The sequence below is a fragment of the Monodelphis domestica genome, chromosome 2 (genome assembly GCF_027887165.1).
Source record: "Monodelphis domestica isolate mMonDom1 chromosome 2, mMonDom1.pri, whole genome shotgun sequence".
In the NCBI taxonomy this organism is placed as follows: Eukaryota; Metazoa; Chordata; class Mammalia; order Didelphimorphia; family Didelphidae; genus Monodelphis; species Monodelphis domestica.
The window spans coordinates 233936820-233960643 of record NC_077228.1 but is presented as its reverse complement, the minus strand read 5'-3'; the positions used below and the strand labels follow the sequence as shown (position 1 = coordinate 233960643).

Below are 23824 nucleotides of genomic sequence, written 5' to 3'. Positions count from 1 at the left end.
TCCACAGAGCTCTGGTCTTTTCTTAGCAAATGCTTGGAAATCTTCTATTTTGTTGAATGCCCATACTTTCCCCTGGAAGTATATAGTCAGTTTTGCTGGGTAGTTGATTCTTGGTTGGAGACCCAGCTCTCTTGCCTTTCTAAATATCGTGTTCCATGCTTTGCGGTCTCTTAGTGTGTTAGCCGCTAAGTCGTGTGTGATCCTTATGGGAGCCCCCTTATATCTGAATCTCCTCTTCTTGGCTTCTTGTAGGATTTTCTCCTTTTCTTGGAAGCTCTTGAATTTGGCAATTACATTCCTAGGGGTTGTCTTTTGGGGATTTAGTATAGAGGGTGTTCTATGAACCCTTTTTTATTTCTATTTTGCCCCCTTGCTCCAGAACGTGGGGGCAATTTTCTTTTATAATCTCCTGTAGAATAATATCGAGTTTATTGTTTGTCTCTGGTTTTTCTGGGAGACCGATAATTCGGAGGTTGTCTCTTCTCCCTCTGTTTTCCAAATCTGTGACCTTCTCAGTGAGATATTTTATGTTTTCTTCTAATTCATTAATTTTTTGGGGTTTGCTTTATTGATTCTTGCTGTTTTATGATCTCACTTTCTTCGAGTTGCTTAATTCTGGTCTTTAGGGACTGGTTTTGCTTTTCAGCTTTGTCTGCCCTTCTATTGGATGCTTCGAGCTCTTTTTCCAATTGAGCAGTCTTATCTGTCAGTCTGCTGATCTCTTTCTCCCATTTTCTTTCCAGGTTTCCATCTTTTGGATAAGTTCCAGTTTGAGATCTTCCAGAGCTTGTTGATATTTTCCATTTTGGGAGGCATGTTCTGATTTTTTTTGGATTTCCTCCTCATTCTCTTCTTTTCCTTGGGTACTTCTACCATAAAAGTTTTCAATAGTCACCTTTTTCCCTTTCTTCTGGAGGCTTGATTTTGGGCCATGTGAGCCATCTCTTTGGTGGTTTTATTCCCCTTTCCTTTTTGGTCTGGGGTCTGGGTGATGTGGGCGGGTTTTCTGTGAATTTAAGTTGCCTCAGACTAGTTCTTCCCAGCCTCAGAGGTTTCTTAGAGAGCTGGGCTCCTGATCACATCCAAACTGCCCAGGTGTTCTGCTCCGCCCAGATAATCAGTGCCGTGGTCTGCCCCTGGTGTTTAGCTCCGCCCAGATGCTCAGCGCAACCACCCCGAGTAAGGCTCCACAGCCCCAGCCCGTGCTCAGTGCAGGATTCTCCTGTGAAACCTCCCTGAGATGTTGTTTCCTGGCAGTCCCCAGATCCCAAAGACCCTGTAGTGCCCTCCCCCCCCCCCCCCCCCCGACAGAGATGTTCCCCACCCACTCGGTGTCCCAGTGAGCGCTCCGGTAGCTCGCTCTGGTTTGGGGAGGGAAGTGGGAGGGGGGGGAAGGGTGGCTCAGTTCACATTTCTGTGCAAGCTTTTCTTCCTTCTTATTATAGTGTGGAAATGTTGAAACCCCACGTACCTTCGCCTCTGTGGGGTACTGGGGAGTCCTATTCCGCCAAAGGTGATTTTTATGCTCCTTTGATGTAGTCTATTTTGTTCGGTGCTGGGGAGAGGAAGCGTGTGGCGTCTAGATTGCAGCCATGATTACCCGGAAGTCCCTCAGTTTATTTTTGATATTTTCATTTTCATTGTTGTAGTCATTGTGTATATTGTTTTCCTGATTCAGCTCACTGTGCTCTGAATCAATTCCTTTAAGTCTTATCATGCTTCTTGGAATTCTTTGTATTTATTTTTTCTTTCAGGGTTCTGAAGCTGGATTGTTTAGCAGTCTTGCTCCTTTGATGGGATTGTTGTTTTTGAATTATTTCACTTATATCCAACTCTTTGTAACCCCATTTGGAATTTTCTTGGCAAAACCAGAATGGTTTGCCATTTCCTTCTCCAGCTCATTTTACAGATGAGGAAGTAGGGCAAACAGCATTAAATGATTTGCCCAGGGTCATACAGCTAAGTATATAAGGTCAGATTTGAACTCGGAAAGATGAGTCTTCCTGACTTGAAGCCTGGTTTTCTATCCACGGCACTACCTAGTTATCCTTCCCTGGTATATGATACCCTTCCCTTTTCTGTTTCCCTTAGTTGTACCCCTGCCGCCGCCCCCACAAGACAGATGGTCTCATTTGTTTGTATACTCAGTCATTTAGTATCATGTTTTCCATGCTTGGCATACTACTTAATGAAGGCATACATTCTCTTTCTTCCTGATTCTCTTTCTCTTTCCCTGCTTTCTCTTTTCTCTTTCTCCTCGCTTTCTTCTCTCTAATCCAGTTCAGCAACTTTTTTTTGTGGGGAGTTGCCTGGGAAACTGAAAGAGGTTAAATGACTTACCCAGGATCATAGCATTAATGTATTAGAGACACAATTTGAAACCAGGTCTTCTGGATTTCTATGTATTGTACAGGCTGTACTTGCTTAAAAAACAGTTTGCTGAGTTAGACAATATCATCTTGTCTGAAAAAGTCTTTGTTATTTCTTTGATTTTAAGGGGTCTGAGTTTGCATTATTACATTGTTTTTGCCAATAATGTCAACATATTTGGATTTTTGTTCGATGTCTTCTGGGCACCAATAAGAAATATCTTTATGCAGTTGGGGTAAGCAGACTCTACTTTTTGTTTCATTATTGTTGAAGTTTATTTGAGGCTTCTAGGTGTAGCTGAGGCTCCATAGAAATATTAATTGAAATGTGTTTTGAAGGGACTCTAATATCTATAATAAGGCCTTCATAGCACCATATATTTAGAGTTCGAAGGGACCTTAGAGTCCATCTAGCCCTACTGCTTTTTTTTTTTAAACATGAGCAAGCCTAGTATGGTTAAGTGATTTCCCTAAACTAATATGGATAGCAAATGGCAGACCTAGACCTTGACTGTTTTTCTCACTCAAAAGCCATCTATTCTTCTACTGTACTATACCACTTTATATATTACTTAAAAATAAAAACTGAGAATAATATTTTTAATATTAGTCCTTGCATGTGAAATTGAAAGTGCTTTTTAATATTGAAGTATACTGAAGGAGAACAATTTTAAAATGAGAAATATTTATGTCAGAAGCAATTTATTTTCTTTTGTTATTAGAAACATTTTATTTCAAGAAAGGAACTTTCTGCTTCATAATTGAAAGAAGGCTTTATTTCCATATCAGAAATCCTTACAAACTAAGAATTGGGAGGAACTATTGTCCTCTATGTAGCTTAACCTCTAAGAAAATGAAAAATAGCTTCTTTAAGAAACCCTGATGGATGCATATATTCAGAATATTTCTAGTCAGGGTTAGTTAATTCGTGATCTCAGCAACTAGACCTTTCCCATTTTTTAATACCTCTGTTTATTAGAAAATTCTTTCTTATATTGAGCCAAAAATCTACCTTTTTGTAATTTCTTCACATGATCCTAGTTATACCCCGTGAAAACATTGTAAGAATTAAAATAATATTTCTACCTATATATATATATATGTATATACATATATAATAACTTTTATTGGAAGGGTAGACAAAGTTCCTATAAGTAACCTGACCGCGTGGTGCCTAGCCTGCCAGTCTCTTCCTCATTTCCCTCACCTGCCTGTTCTGCATCTTCTCAGTTCTCCCTTTCAATTTCTCCTTGTGGTTCTCCTGTTTCTGCCCCAAGCCCTAACTTTTATTGACAGAACATACACCAAGGCAACCCTGGCTCAACTGTGGTATGTCAGGAATGTTTGATAGACAGGTAAAGTTACTCAGGAGGGGGAGGGAATGAGCTTCCTTGACACACTATATAGCTTAAGTCTCCCTTAATTTACTAACATATTTAAAAATAGTGATCATATCTCCCTTTAGTTTACTCTTCTCCTGGTTAATCATTCCCAATTACTATAAACATTCCTTGTGTGAGGTAATTCCTGATACCAGTCCCCATCTAATTTACCATTCTATGGATTTTCTTTAGTTTGTTGATATTTTAAAAAAATTCTTCTAACTGCAGTGTGCCCAGAACTTAACACAATATTTGAGGTATGGTTGGGTCAGCACAGAATAATTATTCCCTGTTGAAGTTGGATCCAAAAGGTAGAAAAATGATCAATTCATATGGGAACTTCCTTTAGCAGTTAGCTTTTTTTTTTTTTTTTAAGAAAAGCACTTAAGAAAAATAGCCAGAGTTTCCCTCCTACTTAGTTCGTCCGCCGGTTGCACGGAGGGAGCTTTGGTATCTGTACCATGTCTTCCATGGGGACTCTGGAATTTGACGAATATGGCCGTCCTTTCCTCATCATCAAGGACCAAGAGCGCAAGTCTCATCTTATGGGACTGGAGGCACTCAAGTCTCACATAATGGCGGCTAAGGCTGTATCAAATACAATGAGAACATCACTTGGACCTAATGGGCTTGATAAAATGATGGTGGATAAGGATGGTGATGTGACTGTAACCAATGATGGTGCCACCATTTTAAGCATGATGGATGTAGATCATCAGATTGCTAAACTAATGGTTGAACTTTCCAAATCACAGGATGATGAGATTGGAGATGGGACTACAGGAGTAGTTGTTTTGGCTGGTGCTTTGTTGGAAGAAGCTGAACAACTGCTGGATCGTGGTATTCACCCAATCAGAATAGCATATGGTTATGAGCAGGCTGCTCGCATTGCCATTGAACATTTGGACAAAATCAGTGAAAGTTTTCCAGTTGATGTTGGAAACACTGAACCCCTCATCCAGACTGCAAAAACAACTCTTGGTTCTAAAGTAGTTAACAGCTGCCACCAACAAATGGCTGAAATTGCTGTAAATGCTGTCCTGATGGTAGCAGATATGAAACGAAGAGATGTTGACTTTGAGCTAATCAAAGTAGAAGGCAAAGTAGGAGGAAGACTTGAAAATACTCAGCTCATTAAGGGAGTAATTGTGGATAAGGATTTTAGTCATCCACAAATGCTTAAAGAAGTGAAAAATGCTAGGATTGAAGTTCTTACTTGTCCATTTGATCCACCTAAACCAAAAACTAAACATAAGCTTGATGTTACTTCTGTAGAAGATTACAGAGCCCTACAGAAATATGAAAGGGAGAAGTTTGAAGAGATGATTGAACAAATTAAACTCACTGGTGCAAACCTAGCTATTTGCCAGTGGGGCTTTGATGATGAAGCAAATCAATTACTCCTTCAGAATAAGTTATCTGCTGTCCGTTGGGTAGGGGGACCGGAAATTGAACTGATTGCCATTGCAACGGGAAGGCGCATTGTTCCACGGTTCTCTGAACTTACATCTGAGAAACTTGGTTTTGTTGGTCTTGTGAAAGAGATTTCTTTTGGCACAACAAAAGACAAAATGCTCGTTATAGAGAAATGTCGGAACTCCAGGGCTGTGACCATATTCATTAGAGGAGGAAATAAAATGATCATTGAAGAAGCAAAACGATCTCTTCATGATGCTCTTTGTGTGATCAGAAACCTAGTTTGTGATAATCGTGTGGTATATGGAGGTGATGCAGCTGAAATATCTTGTGCTTTGGCAGCTAGTGAAGAAGTTGATAAGTGTCCTTCTTTGGAGCAATATACTATGAGAGCTTTTGCAGATTCATTAGAGGTCATTCCCATGGCCCTTTCTGAAAATAGTGGTATGAATCCCATCCAAACTATGACTGATGTACGGGCCAGACAAGTGAAAGAAATGAATCCTGCCCGTGGCATTGACTGTTTGCATAAGGGTACAAATGATATGAGACAACAACATGTGATAGAAACTTTGGCAAAAAGCAACAGATTTCTCTTGCAACACAAATGGTCAAGATGATTCTGAAGATTGATGATATTCGCAAACCAGGAGAATCTGAAGAATGAAATCTTAAATTGGAGGAAAATGTAGTAAAGCTACTATTGTGTTTAAGTGAACAGAAGTCATGCGTTGGAACTACAGCTATTTATTATTTTTTCCCTTTTCTGGCACTGTTTTTGCTATATGCTAAAGACAATAATAAAATAGCTGTTTAATAACTATAACTTGTTTCAAAAACATGTATTTGTTGAGAGATTGACACACAGCTTTTGTATTTGTTATATTAAAGGGATATCTTTTGAATTAGACCTTTATCTGTTTCTCAAGTTTTAAGCAAAGCTCATTATTTGTAGCAGCATCTAAATGAGGCTTCATTTGTGAAAGTGAAATGTGGAAGTCAAAGGAAAGGGTGACATTTTGCTAGTCATTGAATTGAGATATGTTATCCTAACAGTTCTGGTCCTAGATTCACTTGTTATTCTTGCATTTCTACAAACCTTGAGAGAAGACTATATGCTTCCCACTATTCAGAGAAATATCCTTGGATTGGGGCTGCTGATTTCAAACTATATTCATTTGGTTGAGAACTTAATGGCATGGTACAGTGGTTACAGTACAGTATTTGCCATCATATGATATCAAAGAAGCATTTCCAGTCATGCCTCTAGACTCCAGAGTTGAGAATCCTCTCCCTTTGTTTCTCCTCCTCCTCCTCTCCCCAGCATTCACATAAGAAAGGTCAAAGTGCATCTATAGATCAAGTTCCCAGTAGCACCTTCCAGATACTGAGGTTCAAGAAGCAGACCTGAACTCAGGAATTCGCTTCCAATTTGGGTCACATCTAGCAAAATTTCAAGTGCACATTCACCAAGGCAAAAGAGTATAGTGCAGGGGATTCACAAGATCTTAGTAGCCATCACTTCACAGCTGTCAGCTGGTCAGTAGCTTTGATTTACAGATCTGTGTAAGTACAAGTTCTGCTTGATTGATTAATGTGTGTGTTCTGAAAAGTAAATTACATGATGGATATGAAAGGGTTTTGAAAACAAAGATGGTTTTCTTATTAGAAATAAACCCGAAGTGTATAACAATGAAAACTAGGAAATAGTTATGTAAAGGTAACTGAAGCCCTAGATCTAAAATGGTTCGTGTGAAATTTGGTTTTTAAACTACATTTATTTTAGTTTTCATGTTCTAGATATGTTTGGAGGTTTTTTGGTTTGGGGGGCAGATGGTTATTTGTAACAATCAAAAGACATGGTCCTGGATAATTATCATAATAAACTTAATTTTCATTAAAAAAAAGAAAAAAGAAAAATAGCCAACTTCTAGTTGTCTATTTTCTTTTTTTAAATAAATGCCTTTTGTTTTTCTATTACATTTGTTTCTGAATATTCCTTTCCAACTCCTATACTCAAACTTTCCTTCCAAATTCAATACAGCAATCACTTATGTGCCTTTCACTATTCTATGTGCTAGGATTCAAAGGCAAAAAACAACAACCAGTTCATGACATCAAAAAGTGTATATTCTTTTGAGAGAAATAACAGACACAGATAAGTTGATACAAAATATATACAAATATAGAAAATATATGCTACTATATGTATTTGTATACATGCACATATTTATATTGTATGTATTTATAAACAGGTATAGGTATGTATGTATGTATGTGTATATATATATATATATATATACATATATATATATATATAACTATATAACTATGTAGCTATGTAGCTAACTAACCCTCCAGAGAAGAGGGTACTAGCAATTCAGGGAATCAAGATAGGCTTCCTGTAGGAAGTATCATTTGAGTTGGACTTTGAATTAAGCTAGAGTTCTTATGAATCAGAGGTGAAGAAAAGTAAGAGCTCATCTTCAGGAGAAGGGAATGGACTTGAGATGTATTTTGGAGCTAGAATCAGATATCATGACATGATTGAATATGAAGGTTGATAGGCAGGGAAGGGATAAGGATAACTTTGAGTTTATGAACCTAGGTTACTAGATGGATGGTGCATATGAGATGCTGAAGGGACATCTAGTTGCAGTTGTCCAATTAGTAGTTGATCAAATGGACCTGTAATTCAGACAAAAGACGGGCTGGACATATGGAATCATCTTCATAGAGATAATTTTGGATTCATGAAGAGCTATCACCAAGAAAGAATGTAGAGAGACAAGAAGGCCCAGGGGTACAAATAGAGTATGTATGGGACAAAGCTGATGATCCTGCAAAAGATATCAAGAAAGAATGGCCAGACAGGTTGGAGAAGAACCAGAAAAGCATAGCATACTGAAAACTGAGAAGAGAGGATGGCTAGCAAAAGTGAGTGGTCAAGGTGAGTGCTGTAGAAAGGTCAAGATGAGAAAAGGCCAATTGGATCTGGCAATTAATAAATAATTTGAAATCCTTGAGAGAGCAGTTAAAATTGAATGATTACAAGGAGTTGAGAAGCAAATGTGAGTCATGAAAATGAAGGGGCAGAATATAGGATGTTTTTTTTTTAAATGAATTTGGCTAGGAAGAGGAGATAGAGTGATAATTTGAGGGGATGATAAAATCTTGTGAAGATTTTTCAAGAGATTGGGGATAGGCAGTAAGAAGGAGTCGGAGATCAATAAGCAGAAAGGAGTGATGATATAAGGATAAGATGCCGGAGGAGAAAGATCTATATACAAATAGAACAGTTGATTTTTCAAAAGAAGACCTATGTTTTTATTTTTTAATTAAAGGAGGAAAAGTCTAAAGAAAAATAATCAGTTCAGCAAAAGAATAAAAACATTGAGCATGTTAGTGGTATTTGCAGTATTATATAAGCAATGTTCCCAACCTCTAAAACAAAGAGAAGTATGCTTCAGTCCCATGATGGTGACCCTATGGCATGTGTGCCAAAGATGGCATGTAGAGACCTCTCTGTGGGCACATGTACTAGAAAGGCAGAGGGATTCAGGTGGAGCTGCTCCTTTCCCACTCTTCATCATTGTGATAGATATAAGAGAGGGTGAGTAAATTTGACCGCAGAAATATGTTTCACTACAGTGTCTTGGGTTTTAAAATCAAATATAAGGTGGTTGCCAGGGAAATATTCCCAATTATTCAAATACCCAAGTCAATTGGGTTTTATAGAGATTTTAATTAACAATACAATGAGTAATCAAAGAAAGAGAGAGAGAGAGTAAGAAAGGAATAAGTATGAAGGGCCTCAAGCCAATATGGCCTAGACCTGAGCCTTCAGAGAGAAATCAGTCAGTTTTTTATAACTCACCATAAGATCTGTCTAAGTAAGGATTTCTAATGACACCAGGCTAGCAGCATCTCAGCTGCTTTCACCAGCTCCCTCCTCCATCTGAATATTTCAGAATCAGTCTCCTCAGAATGAGTCTCTCCAATCTGAATGTTTCAGAATGACTTCCCAGCTCTTCCCTGAGCTCTTATTTTTAAGGGCAAAATCTCCTATGTCACCTCCCCTAAGTCCTTACATCTACCAATCACTGTAGATGTTTCTAAAGGACCACCCATTTTGAATTCACAGCTGAGTAGTTTTTATCTCTTTAGTAAGTCAGAAAAAGATGCTGCTGTGTCCACAAATTTCATTAAGAAAAAACCTCTGAATAAGTTATCACCCTTTTTGGTTTAAGTAGTTTACAAGTTGCCCCACCTTTATAGGTACTTAGTATCACATTGTATCAATTCTAAAACAGTCATGACTCAAAGGACTTCCTGTCCATTCCAAAAGCATGGATCAATGTACTTTTCATTGTTCTCAAGGAGCTCTCTGTCCTAAAGCAGTCCTAAGTAGGGTGGAGTAGGGATATTCCCAAGGCAGGGAGACCCCACACTCAAGTAGAGTTCTTACCATCTGCTAGGGAATTTTTTTAAGTAGAAGATTCCCCAATGGGGGAAACCCCTAACATTCATAAGTCTGAGAAATTTTGAGGTTTATATCATACCCCCTCTGCCCAGCAGCCCAATGGAAGTGATTACTCCTTCCCCAGAGCAGAGCTCCCAGGCCACACCCCATAGCTTTCTCCCTCCCCTGTCTGGGTAAAGGTGGGGTGGCAGTCAGGCTCTGTAGGGTGTGGAGCATGGTATGGAGTCTCGGGGGTGGGGTGGGCAGGGCATGGCCCAAGGTCTCTCAAAGTTTTGCCATCACTGCTCTAGTCTATCCTTTAATTATTTGTGTAAGCCATCTTTCTAATGGATGGGTCTGACCATTTTACTCTTATCCCTCTACTTTATAAACTCTCATGACTCCCTATTACATTTCAGGGATCAAATATAAAATTTTCTGTTTGGTATTGAAACCCTTTACAACTTGATCTCTGTCCCCTTCAACTCCTCTCTCTTTCCCTCCCCCCAACCTTTCCAATCTTTTAACATCTTACACTTTTTTACATACACTGATTCAGGACACTTGGCCTCCTTGCTATTCCTTAAACAAGACAATCTATCTCCCAACCATGGGCATTTTTCACTAGCTTTATGCTTGAAATCCTCATTTCCGCCTTCTGGCTTCCTTCAGGTCCCAGTTTAAATCTCATCTTTTATAGGAATAATAACTAATATTCATAATGTGCTTTCTATGTGCCAGGTACTACTGTTCTCAGCTCTTTACAAATATTTCATTTTATCATCCAAGCAACCCTACGAGGTAGGTGCTGTTATTATCTCCATTTTATAGATGAGGAAACTGAAGTAAACTGGTTAAATGACTTGACCAGGGTCATACAGCTAGTTAAGTGTTTGAGGGTAGATTTGAATGCAGGTCTTACAGACTTCAGGCCCAGTACTCTGACTGCTGTGCCACCTAGTTGCCATTTCTTGATTCCCTTTTAATTTGTTGCTTCTTTTCTATTCATTTCTTCCAAATTCTCTTATATATAGCTTGCCCCTACATAGTTGTCCCACTTAAGATCCTTGAGAACAGGGACTGTCTTTTGCCTTTGAAAAAAAAGTTTTGTTTCATTTCCATTTTTTGTTGTTGTTGTTTGTTTCCTAATTTATCTATTTCCCCTCTAATTCTTAATATCTACTCTTTGGGCTTAAAAAAAGTTTGTTTATTTTCTAATTAAATAATTTCTTTTTCCATAGTTACATTATTCTTGCTGTCTCCCTCCTCTCTTCCACCCCACCCCCCATAGTTGACAAGCAATTCCACTGGGTTTTACATATATTATCACTCAAAACCTATTTCCATATTATTCATTTTTGTAATACCAAATTCCCAAATCATATACCCATATAAACAAGTGATAAATCATATGATTTCTTCTGGTTTTAAAAATGCACATTCTGCTCCTTAATCTCCTCTTTTTTCTTTGTTGTTAATGTATGATTATAAGGGTATGATTTCCCCCTTGAAGACTGTGTTAGCTGTATCTCAGAAATTTTGGTATGCTATTTATCATTTTCATTTTCTTATATGTAGTTATTTCTGTGATTGGCTCTTTGACCCACTCATTATTTAAGATTTCATTGTTAAGTTTCCCTTTGGCTCTGATCTTTTTTTGTGATTCCTGAACCAATTTCTATCCATACTGCATTATGATCTGTAAGGATATATGAACTATTTCTGCCTTTTTTGTTAAACCTTTACCTTCTGCCTTAGAATTGTAAGGGGGAAAAGGGGTTAATTTTTAAAGGGTTGAACTTGATTATTTAAGAATTTGGTCGCCAGGAATTTAATTAATTCCAACGAGATTTCATTTATAGCTTATTTACAAAATAAGAAAAATTTACAAAAGAGTGAAGCAAGAAATCAGAGAGAGGATAAGATAAGATATCTTAGCCTGAACACTAATTAATTTACTCCTGGCCCCTGGCTCAAAACCAGAACTGTAAAAAGTTTGGGGACCCCTGCATTAAATGTTTAAGTGGGATGTTTACACCTTTAGTGATTAAATCTAACATGGGCAGATCTTCCCATTTAACTTTAAGTATCATGTTGGCACTTTTTGTGATTGAATAGGCAGATCCCCATACTTTAACTTTTAAGTAGGGTATTTATACTTATGGGAATTAAAATCTAAAAATAGGACATGAGTTAAAAATTTAAATCTTTACAATCAGGGAAGAAAAGTACCTTCATTGTACCAAACACAATCTTCACAGAATCAATATTATATACTGATTCCAAGGCAAAATAATTGTAAGAGCTAAGCATGGGGGCTAGGAGACTTGTCCAAGTCCAAGCTAGGAAGTGTCTGAGGCCATATTTGTACCCAGGACCTCCTGGCTCTAGTCCTGGCTCTCTATTCGCTGAATCACCTAGCTGCCCCAATTTCTTTCTTTTTATATTTGTTTATATTTGCAATATCTCTGTTCCCTAGTACATGACCAATTTTTTAAAAAGTTCCACAGGGGACAAAGAAATAAGTATATTCTTTTGAGAGAAAATACTTTTAAGTCTTTTAACTCCACTTTTTCTAGAAATTTGTTCAGTTCTATATTTTCTCTTTTGTTTCCCTTTCTGTTAGACATATCCAAAGCTGATAGAGGGGATATTGATGTTTCTTATCACTATCGGTTACTATATAGATCTTCTTGAAACTCAAATAATGTTTCCTTTATGAATTTGTTTTCTTAAATATGGAAAACAATATGCAAACAGCCATGTAAGGGCAAGCTATATATAGGGTAATTTGAAAATATGAACAGAAAAGAAGCAACAGAATAAATGGCAATGCCTTTGATGCACAGTAAATATTTTTCATCCTCATAGTTTTATTTTGTGTATTCTTTATTTTTTACATTTATATTTGTTGTAAGCACCATATTGTAGGATTTTGTTTTCTTATCCAATCTCTCACTTTTATTTTAATGGATTGTTTAATCCATTCACATTTAAAGTTACAAGAGTTAAGTTCATATTTTTTTCATCTTTCTCTAAAATCTTTTTTTCTAAGAAAAGATTTCCCCCCTCTTCTGTCATAAATGGAGTATTTTGTTTTTCAGTTACTTTACTATATATATATATATATATTTTTTTTAAACAAAATGCCTTGTTCTCACTTTCATTTGTTAGCTCTTTCTCTTTAGGATTTTGTTTGTTAGATCTTTTCCCCTATCTTTATCTGGTTATATAATTCTTATCACTCTTTTCCCCTCTTAAATACTTCTTCCCTTCAGCTAGTCCTGTACATTAGTTTTTAAAATTTTTATACCCCTTTCCACAAAGAATTTCTGTTTTCATTTTTCACTTTCTGTTTACTCTAGACCCTCACTGTCTGATTTATGTAATCATCTGGTCTCTCTCATTTCTCTGTATTCTCTAAAGAATCAAAACTTTATTTTAGAAGGCTTTTAGGCTCTTTTCCTGTCTGCTTTTTCTGCCACTGTCCTCCTACTTCAAATATGGGACAAGTAAACTTTACCAACCAGATCCTGTAGGCTACACACAGTACATGTTCCTCATCTCCTTTTGCATATCGTCTTTCTTTACTTAGCAGCACATTCATCAGTGTAATCCCCTCTACTTTCAAAGTAAGACTTCCTTCCTTTTCTCTCCTTTTCAACTCCCTCTCCCTCCCCTATTTGTTTATAGACTCTTCTCTTTTTGAGAACCCAGAGGTAACTCTTGATTTGATCCTGGAAGTCACTCTCTATCCCTCTGCTCCCCAAAAGAAACCTGTGGGCAGTAATGCCTCCTATCTGCTTCTTCACTGTCTTCTTTTATCAAATTTCTGCTTTCACTCTTTTTTTCCTTGTGTACATTTTGAAAGAAGGCTCTTACTCATCTTTCCATTGTCACTATTTCTGTTGATGTCCTTGACTGCTGAATTTACTCACTCCTTTTGCATTTCTGTTTGGGTTAAGAAGCAAATAATTTCTTCAGTTCTGATTTTCTTTCCAAAACTGTTTCAAATACTTATTTACTATTTGAACATCCATCATTTGTCCTGTATGGTTAAGTTCAGATTTCCAGGATAAGTCATCCGGGGCTGCATCCTGAACTTCCTTGTGCTGTGGAACACATTATTCCATTTCCTTCTTCTTTTTCTATTAGATGTGTAATAATCTTACATTATTAGAACGTCCTTTCTTTTGTATTTGAAGGTCTTTGTTTTTAGAGAACTTGCTATTTCTTTTTTTTTAAATTATATTTTATTTGATCATTTCCAAGCATTATTCATTAAAGACATAGATCATTTTCTTTTCCTCCCCCCCACCCCCCATAGCCGACGCGTGAATCCACTGAGCATTACATGTTTTCTTGATTTGAACCCATTGCTATGTTGATAATATTTGCATTAGAGTGTTCATTTAGAGTCTCTCCTCTGTCATGTCCCCTCAACCGCTGTATTCAGGCAGTTGCTTTTCCTCGGTGTTTCCACTCCCATAGTTTATCCTTTGCTTATGAATAGTGTTTTTTTCTCCTAGATCCCTGCAAATTGTTCAGGGACATTACACCGCCACTAATGGAGAAGTCCATTACATTCGATTATATCACAGTGTATTAGTCTCTGTGTACAATGTTCTCCTGGTTCTGCTCTTCTCGCTCTGCATCACTTCCTGGAGGTTGTTCCAGTCTCCATGGAATTCCTCCACTTTATTATTCCTTTTAGCACAATAGTATTCCATCACCAACAGATACCACAATTTGTTCAGCCATTCCCCAATTGATGGGCATCCCCTCGTTTTCCAGTTTTTGGCCACCACAAAGAGCGCAGCTATGAATATTTTTGTACAAGTCTTTTTGTCCATTATCTCTTTGGGGTACAGACCCAGCAGTGCTATGGCTGGATCAAAGGGTAGATATTCTTTTGTCGCCCTTTGGGCATAGTTCCAAATTGCCCTCCAGAATGGTTGGATCAGTTCACAACTCCACCAGCAATGAATTAATGTCCCTACTTTGCCACATCCCCTCCAGCATTCATTACTTTCCTTTGCTGTTATGTTAGCCAATCTGCTAGGTGTGAGGTGATACCTCAGAGTTGTTTTTATTTGCATCTCTCTGATTATAAGAGATTTAGAACACTTCTTCATGTGCTTATTAATCGTTTTGATTTCTTTATCTGAGAACTGCCTATCCATGTCCCTTGCCCATTTATCAATTGGAGAATGGCTTGATTTTTTGTACAATTGATTTAGCTCTTTATAAATATGAGTAATTAAACCTTTGTCAGAGGTTTCTATGAAGATTTTTTCCCAATTTGTTGTTTCCCTTTTGATTTTAGTTACATTGGTTTTGTTTGTACAAAAGCTTTTTAGTTTGATGTAGTCAAAATTATTTATTTTACATTTTGTGATTCTATCTATGTCTTGCTTGGTTTTAAAGCCTTTCCCCTCCCAAAGGTCTGACATGTATACTATTCTGTGTTTACCCAATTTACCTATGGTTTCCTTCTTTATGTTTAAGTCACTCACCCATTTTGAATTTATCTTGGTGTAGGGTGTGAGGTGTTGATCTATTCCTAGTCTCTCCCACACTGTCTTCCAATTTTCCTAGCAGTTTTTATCGAATAGTGGATTTTTGTCCCAAAAGCTGGGATCTTTGGGTTTATCGTATACTGTCTTGCTGAGGTTGCTTTCCCCCAGTCTATTCCACTGATCTTCCTTTCTGTTTCTTAGCCAGTACCAAATTGTTTTGATGACTGCTGCTTTTTAATATAGTTTATATATACATATAGTCTTCATCTGAGGATTTTTAATTTGTTCACTTTCTAACTTTTTAATTTGCATGCCCAATTCATTGATCTATGCCCTTCTTAATTTGTTAATATATAAACTCAAGGATATAAATTTCCCCCTGAGTACTGCTTTGGCTGCATCCCATAGGTTTTGAAAAGGTGTCTCATCATTGTCATTTTCTTCCATGAAGTTATTGTTTCTATGATTTGTTCTTTAACTAACTGGTTTTGGAGAATCGTATTGTTTAATTTCCAATTAATTTTTGATTTACCTCTCCATGTTCCCTTACTAATTATTATTTTCATTGCATTGTGATCTGAGAAAGTTGCATTTATTATTTCTGCTCTTTTGCACTTGTTTGCAATGTTTTTATGCCCTAATACATGGTCAATTTTTGTGAATGTACCATGTGCTGCAGAAAAGAAGGTATATTCCTTTTTGTCCCTATTTATTTTTCTCTACATGTCTAACAACTCTAATTTTTCTAAGATTTCATTCACTTCTCTTGCTTCTTTCTTATTTATTTTTTGGTTTGATTTATCTAGTTCGGATAGAGGAAGGTTCAGATCTCCCACTAGTATAGTTTTTCTATCTATTTTGTCCTTGAGTTCCTCTAGTTTCTCCTATAGAAATTTGGATGCTATGCCATTTAGTGCATACATGTTGAGCACAGAGATTTCCTCACTCTCTATACTGCCTTTTATCAGGATGTAATTACCTTCCCTATCTCTTTTAACTAGATTTATTTTTACTTTTTCTTTGTCGGATATCATGAGTGTGACTCCTGCATTCTTTTTGTCAGTTGATGCCCAATAGATTTGGCTCCACCCTCTTACTTTTACCCTATGTGTGTCTACCTTTCTCATATGTGTTTCTTGTAGACAGCATATGGTAGCGTTTTGGACTCTAATCCACTCTGCTATTTGCTTGCGTTTTATGGGTGAGTTCATTCTATTCACATTCAGAGTTATGATTACTAGCTGTGTATTTCCCAGCATTTTGATTTCTGCTCCTTTTCCTGCCTTTTCTTCTTTCACTATTTCCTTCTACACCCATGTTTGCTTTTGAAAAGTCCCCCTTGTTCCCACCCTTATTTTACTTCCCTTTCTACCCCCTCCCTATTTAATCCCCCCTTATTTTCCCTATAGTCTTTCTAAAATTAACCCCCTGCTCCCTCCCTTTCTTGTACTGCTTCCCTCCCCACCAGACCGTTTGTTACCCTTCTACTCCCCTATAGGGTGCAAATATATTCTCTGCCCCCAATGGATTGGATTGTTTTTCCCTCTTTGAGTCAATTTCAAATCACATAAAAGTTGAGTATTTCCTGTCTCCGACCTCTTTATCCTTCCAGTTTATTGATGTTCTCCCCCCTCCCACCATGAGCTTCTTTATGACATATAAATTTACCCCCATTTGTTTCTTTTCCCATTTCTTTTAATATTAACCTATTTTTAAGCTCTAGTTACATATATATGCATACTTATGCGTGTATATTTTTGCATGCATATATCTATATACCTATTTATGTCTTGTCCTTTCATCCTATACAGTTTGTTGCTCTTCCCTCTAAGAATACTTTTTTTTTGCTGCCCAGGTAATAACAACAGTTTTTAAGAGTTACCAATGACCTCTTTTCTTATAGGGATACATATCATTTTAACTTATTGAGCCTCTTAAAATTTTTTTTTCTTTTTCCCCCTCTTTTTTAATTACCTTTTGATGACTCTCTTGAGTTCTGTGTTTGGACATCAAATTTTCTGTTCAGGTCTGGTCTTTTCTTTACAAATTCTTGGAATTCTTCTATTTTGTTGAATGACTATACTTTCCCCTGTAAGAATATAGTCAGTTTTGCTTGGTAGTTGATTCTTGGTTGTAGACCTAGTTCCCTTGCTTTCTGGAATATCGTATTCCATGCCTTTCTTTTTTTCAGTGTGGTACTGAGGTTCCTTGGTATCTGAATGACTTCTTCTTGGCAGCTTGTAATATCTTTTCTTTGGTCTGATAGTTCTTGAATTTGGCTATAACATTCCTGGATGTTGTCAGTTGGGGATTAAGTACAGAGGTGATCTGTGGATTCTATCAATCTCCACTTTTCCCTCTTGTTCAAAGATTTCGGGGCAGTTTTCTTTAATAATTTCCTGTAATATAATGTCCAGGCTTTTTCTTTTGTCATGGTCTTCTGGTAAGCCAATAATTCTTAAATTGTCTCTCCTTGAACGATTTTCTAAATCCTCTGTTTTGTGAATGAGGTGCTTCATATTTTCCTCAATTTTTTCATTCTTTTGGTTTCGTTTTATAGAGTCCTGCTGCCTTGTGAGGTCGCTCGATTCTAATTGTTGTATTCTGGTTCTTAAAGACTGGATTTCATCCTTAGTTTTTTGGTCGTCCTTTTTCTTTTGGTCGGATTTTCTCTGGAGGTCATCTTTCATCTTCTTCACCTCATCTTTCATCTACTTTGCCTCATCTTTCATCTCCTTTGCCTCATTTTCCAGCTGGTTGATTTTGGCTTTCAAGACACTATTTTCTGTTTCTAGATGACTTATCTTAGTTTTTAAGTTTTTTCCCCAATTGTCTTCAGCCTCTCTTAATTGTGTTTTGAATTGCATTTTGAGTTCTTCCAAAGCCTGTATCTAATTTGCTCGGATTTCTGATTTTTCCTTTGCTGATCCCTCCCCCTCTGTTCCATTCGCTCTTTGCTCATTACCTGTGCAGAAGCTGTCTATTGTAATTTCTTTCTTCTTTTTCTGTTGTTTGCTCGAGTTTACCCCTTCTTTGCTCCCCATATTTTTCTGTGCTTTTGCTCCTCTCATTTTGGTTTGGTTTTGGGGTTGTCAGTCTCCCCTCTTGGAGCTTTGTCAGATCTCTTGGTATAGTCTCTAGGGGAAGAATGCTAGATTCCCTGTCCTCTGGAGGCTTTTGATTGGATTGAGTTCAAGTGGGTTGGGATGTATGTGGTATGAAGCTCTGAGGCTCTGAAGACTCCTGGAAGGCTCTCTCCAGTTCTCTCCAGCTGCTTCTCTGCTGTCTGCAAGTGCCTTTGCCCACCTCCCTAAACTCTGAGGAGCTCTGATTGAATTAAGTTCAACTGGATTGATCTGGTTGTGCCCCAAGGCAAAGGTGAGGCTGGAGCCCGATGGAGGGACCCAGCCATGGCCTGTCTCTCCCTGGCTTCCTCCCCGCTGTCCAAGCTGGATGCTCCGAGCCCGGCGCCCCGCTACTCACAAGGTAGACCCTCCAAACCAGCACCTTTGCCTGCTCAGAGGTTCCCGCTGCTGCCGTGGGCTCAGCGCTCTTGGTTGTGGGAGAATGGTCCTGGGACCTACCCTCTGCCTTCCCCTTAGCCCTGAGTATTCTCGGATTCCGGCTTTTGGGGGGTCTTACCTTTTGATTTGAGTCCAGAAGTAGGGTTCCCAGCTTCTGTCCTGTTGTTCAGCTTGGATTTCGGTGCCCTTGGAGCATTCAGTCTGTATCGGTAAGGAAGGGTCTTCCACGAGGTCTGAACTTTTGCTGTTTGCTAAGCCGCCATCTTGACTCCGCCTCCCAAACCCTTTTTTAATATGATGTAATCAAAATTATTGATTTTATATTTTGTGATTTTTTTTCTAGCTCTTGCTTGGTTTTAAAGTCTTTCCTTTCCCAAAGATCTAACAAATATACTATTCTGTGTTGACCTAATTTACTTATAGTTTCTTTCTTTATATTCAGGTCATTCACCAATTCTGAGCTTATTTTGGTGTAGGGTGTAAGATGTTGATCCAAATCTAATCTCTCCCATACCATCTTCCAATTTTTCCAGCAACTTTTATCAAATAGTGGGTTTTGGTCCCCAAATCTAGGATCTTTGGGCCTATCATAGATTGTCTTGCTGAGGTTATTTACCCCAAGTCTATTCCACTGATCCTCCTTTCTGTCTCTTAGCCAGTACCAAATTTTTTTTGATGACCGCTGCTTTATAATATAGTCTGAGATCTGGGAGTGCAAGACCCCCTTCCTTTGTATTTTTTTTTCATTATTTCCCTGGATATCCTTGATCTTTTGTTCTTCCAAATGAACTTTGTTATGATTTTTTCTAAATCAGTAAAAAATTTTTTTGGAAGTTCCATGGGTATGGCACTAAATAATTAAATTAATTTGGGCAGTATTGTAATTTTTATTATCTTAGCTTGTCCTACCCATGAGCAATCAATGTTTCTCCAGTTGTTTAGATATAGCTTTAATTGTGTGGAGAGTGTTTTGTCATTGTGTTCATATAGTTCCTGGGTTTGTCTCGACAGATAGATTCCTAAGTATTTTATATTGTCTAGGGTGGTTTTAAATGGAATTTCTCTTTCTAATTCTTGTTGCTGAACTGGTTTGGAGATATATAGAAATGTTGATACTTTGCTAAAGTTGTTGATTATTTTGACTAGCTTTTTGGTTGATTCTCTAGGATTCTTTAAGTAGACCATCATATCATCCGCAAAGAGTGGTAGCTTGGCCTCTTCATTGTCAATTTTAATACCTTCAATTTCTATTTCTTCTCTAATTTCTACTGCTAGTGTTTCTAGTACAATGTTAAATAATAGAGGTGATAATGGGCATCCTTGTTTCACTCCTCATCTTATTGAGAAGGCTTCTAGTTTATCCCCATTGTAGATGATGTTTGCTGATAGTTTTAGATATATACTGTTTATTATTTTTAGTAAAGGCCCTTTTATTTCTATACTTTCTATTGTTTTAAATAGGAATGGGTGTTGTATTTTATGCTTTTTTGCATCTATTGAGATAATCATGTGATTTTTGTTAGTTTGCTTGTTAATATGATCAATCATGTGGATAGTTTTCCTAATATTGAACCATCCTTGCATTCCTGATATGAATTCTACCTGGTCATAGTGAATAACCCTTGTGATGACTTGCTGGAATCTTTTTACTAGTATCCTACTTTAAGATTTTTGCATCTATATTCATTAGGGAGATTGGTCTATAGTTTTCTTTCTCTGTTTTTGACCTGCCTGGCTTTGGGATCAGTACCATATTTGTGTCATAAAATGAATTTTGTAGAACTCCTTCTTTGCTTATTCTGTCAAATAGTTTGTATAATATTTGGTTTAGTTGTTCTTTGAATGTTTGATAGAATTCTTTTGTGAATCCATCTGGACCTGGGGATGTTCTCTTAGGGAGTTCTTGATGGCTTGTTCAATTTCTTTTTCTGTTATGGGGTTGTTTTGGTAATCTATTTCTTCCTCTAGTAGTCTAGGCAATTTATATTTTTGTAAGTAATCATCCATATCACCTAGATTGCCATATTTGTTGCCTTATAATTGGGCATAGTAGTTTTTAATGATTGCCTTAATTTCCTCTTCATTAGAGGTGAGGTCTCCCTTTTCATCTTGAATACTGTCAATTTGGTTTTCTTCTTTCCTTTATTAATTAGACTGACTAGTACTTTGTCTATTTTATTTGTTTTTTTTAACATACCAGCTTCTAGTCTTACTTATTAAATCAATAGTTCTTTGAGTTTCAATTTTATTAATTTCTCCTTTGATTTTTAGGATCTCTAATTTAGTCTTCTTCTGAGGATTTTAAATTGTTCACTTTTTAGTTTTTTAATTTGCATGCCCAATTCATTGACCTCTGTTCTCCCTAATTTGTTAATATATGAACTCAATGATATAAATTTCCTCCTCAGTACTGCTTTGGCTTCATCCCATAGGTTTTGAAAGGATGTCTCATCATTGTCATTTTCTTCAATTAAATTATTAATTGTTTCTATCATTTGTTCTTTGCCTGGGTGTTGTCAGTTGGGGATTAAGTACAGGAGGTGGTCTGTTGATTCTTTCAATCTCCACTTTTCCCTCTTGTTCTGGAATATTGGGGCAGTTTTCTTGAATAATTTCCTGTAGTATTTTGTCTAGGATTTTTCTTTTGTCATTCTTAAACTTTCTCTACTGGAATAATTTTCTAAATCTTCTGTTTTGTGAATAAGGTGTTTCATATTTTCCTCAATTTTCCCATTCTTTTGTTTTTGTGTCTTGCTGCCTTGTGAGGTCACTTAATTCTAGTTGTTGTATTCTGGTTCTTAAAGACTGGATTTCATCCCTGGCTTTTTGGTCATCTTTCTCCTGGTCTGATTTTCTTTTGAAGTCATCTTTCATCCTCTTTGCCTCATCTCTCATCTCCTTTGCCTCATGTTTCATCTTCTTTGCCTAATCTTTCATTTCCTTTGCCTCATTTTCAAGTTGGTTGATTTTGGTTTTCAAGGCACTATTGTCTTCAGCCTCTCTTAATTGTGTTTTGAATTGCATTTTGAGTTCTTCTAAAGCCTATATCTAATTCACTGGGATTTCTGATTTACCTTTTGCTGATCCCTCTCCCTGTGTCCTGTTTGCTTTTTGCTTGTTGCCTGTACAGAAGCTGTCTATTGTAATTTCTTTCTTCTTTTTCTGTTGTTTATTTATATTTACCCCTTCTTTGCTCCTCCTATTTGTTTGTGTTCTTGCTCCTTTCATTTTTTTGGTTTTGGGGACTTATTTCAGTTTCCCCTCTTGGAGCTTTGACAGAAGGTCTCTCCCTGCAGTCTGTGGGGAGGCATGTTGTAGTTTGACCTTCCTAGTCCTCTGGAGTCTTTTGATTGTATTAAATTAAAGTCCAGAAATCTGTGAGGGAGGGTTGTTGGTGTTTGTTGTTTTTGGGGAGGCATGTTGTAGTTTGACCTTCCTAGTCCTCTGGAGTCTTTTGATTGTATTAAATTAAAGTCCAGAAATCTGTGAGGGAGGGTTGTTGGTGACCTCTGAAAACTTTTGATGGGATTAAGTTCAGCTGGGTTGAGCTGGATGTGCCCTGAGGCCAAAATCTCCTGGAAGCCTAGACGTCAGGATATGGAGGGTCTTTGTATGTCTTTCCAGGCTGCCAGCTCTGCTCTCCTTCTCCAGCTCCTTCCCGGACACCTGTGTTCGATGCTCTGAGCTTGTTACAGCCCGGCCTTCAAAGTACACCCTGCAGGCCAGTGCCTTTGTCTGCCCAGAGGTTCCTGCTGCCGCTGGTGGCTTAGCACTCTGGGTGGGGTGGGGGGAAGGGGTCCTGGGACCTTCCTTCTGCATTCCCCTTAAACTCGAGTGTTCTTGGATTCTGGATCTTGGGGGGGCGTATCTTTTGGATTGAGTCCAGCAGCAGGGTAACTTGGCCCTGTCTTGTTGTTAGGTCTGATTTTCTGTTTCCTAGGAGCAGTCAGTTTGTGATCAGTAAGGAAGGGTTTTCAGAGGTCTAAATTTCTGCTGCTTCTAAGCCTCCATCTTGACTCCGCCTGAGATCTATGATTCTTAAGATCGCCTGTGCATCCTATCTTTGAGTTCTCTGTTTTGCTTGCAAAGTGAATGTATTTTCTTATAATGTTAATTTTTTTAAACTTCTGTTCTTTTAGGCTTACCTTCGTTTACCAATACTTATCTTTTCTTTCTTTGATGATGCTTACCATTGTAGATTTCTGTTACTGTTTTTGCTGGTAGGATATAAATTCTACTCATAATTCTCATTCCTCTTTAAATCAACTTTGGAACAATATTTCGGATTACCATGTTCCCAAGTTCCATTAGGTCCTCACTCTTATCAAATGTATGATCATGAAATAATTTTCCTTCATTTTGATTATTTATGAATAGATGTCTCAATTAGCTTTAGAGATTTATTTCCTTTTGTTGTTAATGTGTTTTTTTCCCTGTTATTTCATTTATTTATGTTCAAGGTCTTTGATATTTCTTCTTTCCGAAATCTTTCTTACTTTTAGTTCTCCTCCCCCCATTTATTTTCCTTATTACTCACCTCTTGATTCCCTCCTGTGGTTTCCTTGGGGGCTGAATCTTTAAGAATCTCAGCCTCCTTCCACACTAGAAAATTAATGGTTCACCAATCTAAAACTCTGTTCTAACTGATTTGGGTGGTCAGAATTGGCCCCATTTGGGTGCTATGCTTTTCCCTTTAGACTTTGTAGAATGCTGCAAAACTCCCCCCGTGTCCTGTCCTGGTGACTTATTTCACTCCTTTTGTTCCTGAATTCTCTGAATATTGGCAGTTCAGACACTGCTTTCCGTGGCAGTGGCATTTCAGAGATTTGCAGTGCTAATGCTTCTGTATTGGAGCCCCAGCAGACTTTTTGCTCCTCAAAGACCTGGCTTTCCCTGAGCAAATTTCCATGATATGGAAATGGAGGCTGTTTTCCTTTAAGCCTGTGTTGTGTTCTTGGGTCTACTTATGAGGCTTTGCTTCTGGCAGCATTGAAGATGGGCGAGGGGTACTGAGTGAGCTCATGGCCAGCGACTGTCAATTCCTGTTTTGTTTTTAGTCTTAGACTATGAAAACAGTTTTGGAGATGTTTGTGAGGATGCTAGGATTAGTGTAAATGTCTGGTCGATCATCTTGTTAAGTCTTATGTGATCT

General features: G+C 37.6%; 2 protein-coding genes across 2 annotated transcripts in view; both read left to right on the top strand.

Moving 5' to 3' along the window:
- The window catches only part of RPTOR (regulatory associated protein of MTOR complex 1), a 569750-nt gene that overhangs the window by 53401 nt on the left and 492525 nt on the right, over positions 1 to 23824 (top strand). The gene's annotated exons all lie outside the window — the stretch shown is intronic.
- LOC100026127 (T-complex protein 1 subunit epsilon-like) lies at positions 4143 to 8862 on the top strand. The gene is given in 2 exon segments (XM_056817371.1): positions 4143 to 5737; positions 5740 to 8862. Coding segments are annotated over 2 exon segments (1620 nt in total). The 5' UTR covers positions 4143 to 4212; the 3' UTR covers positions 5835 to 8862.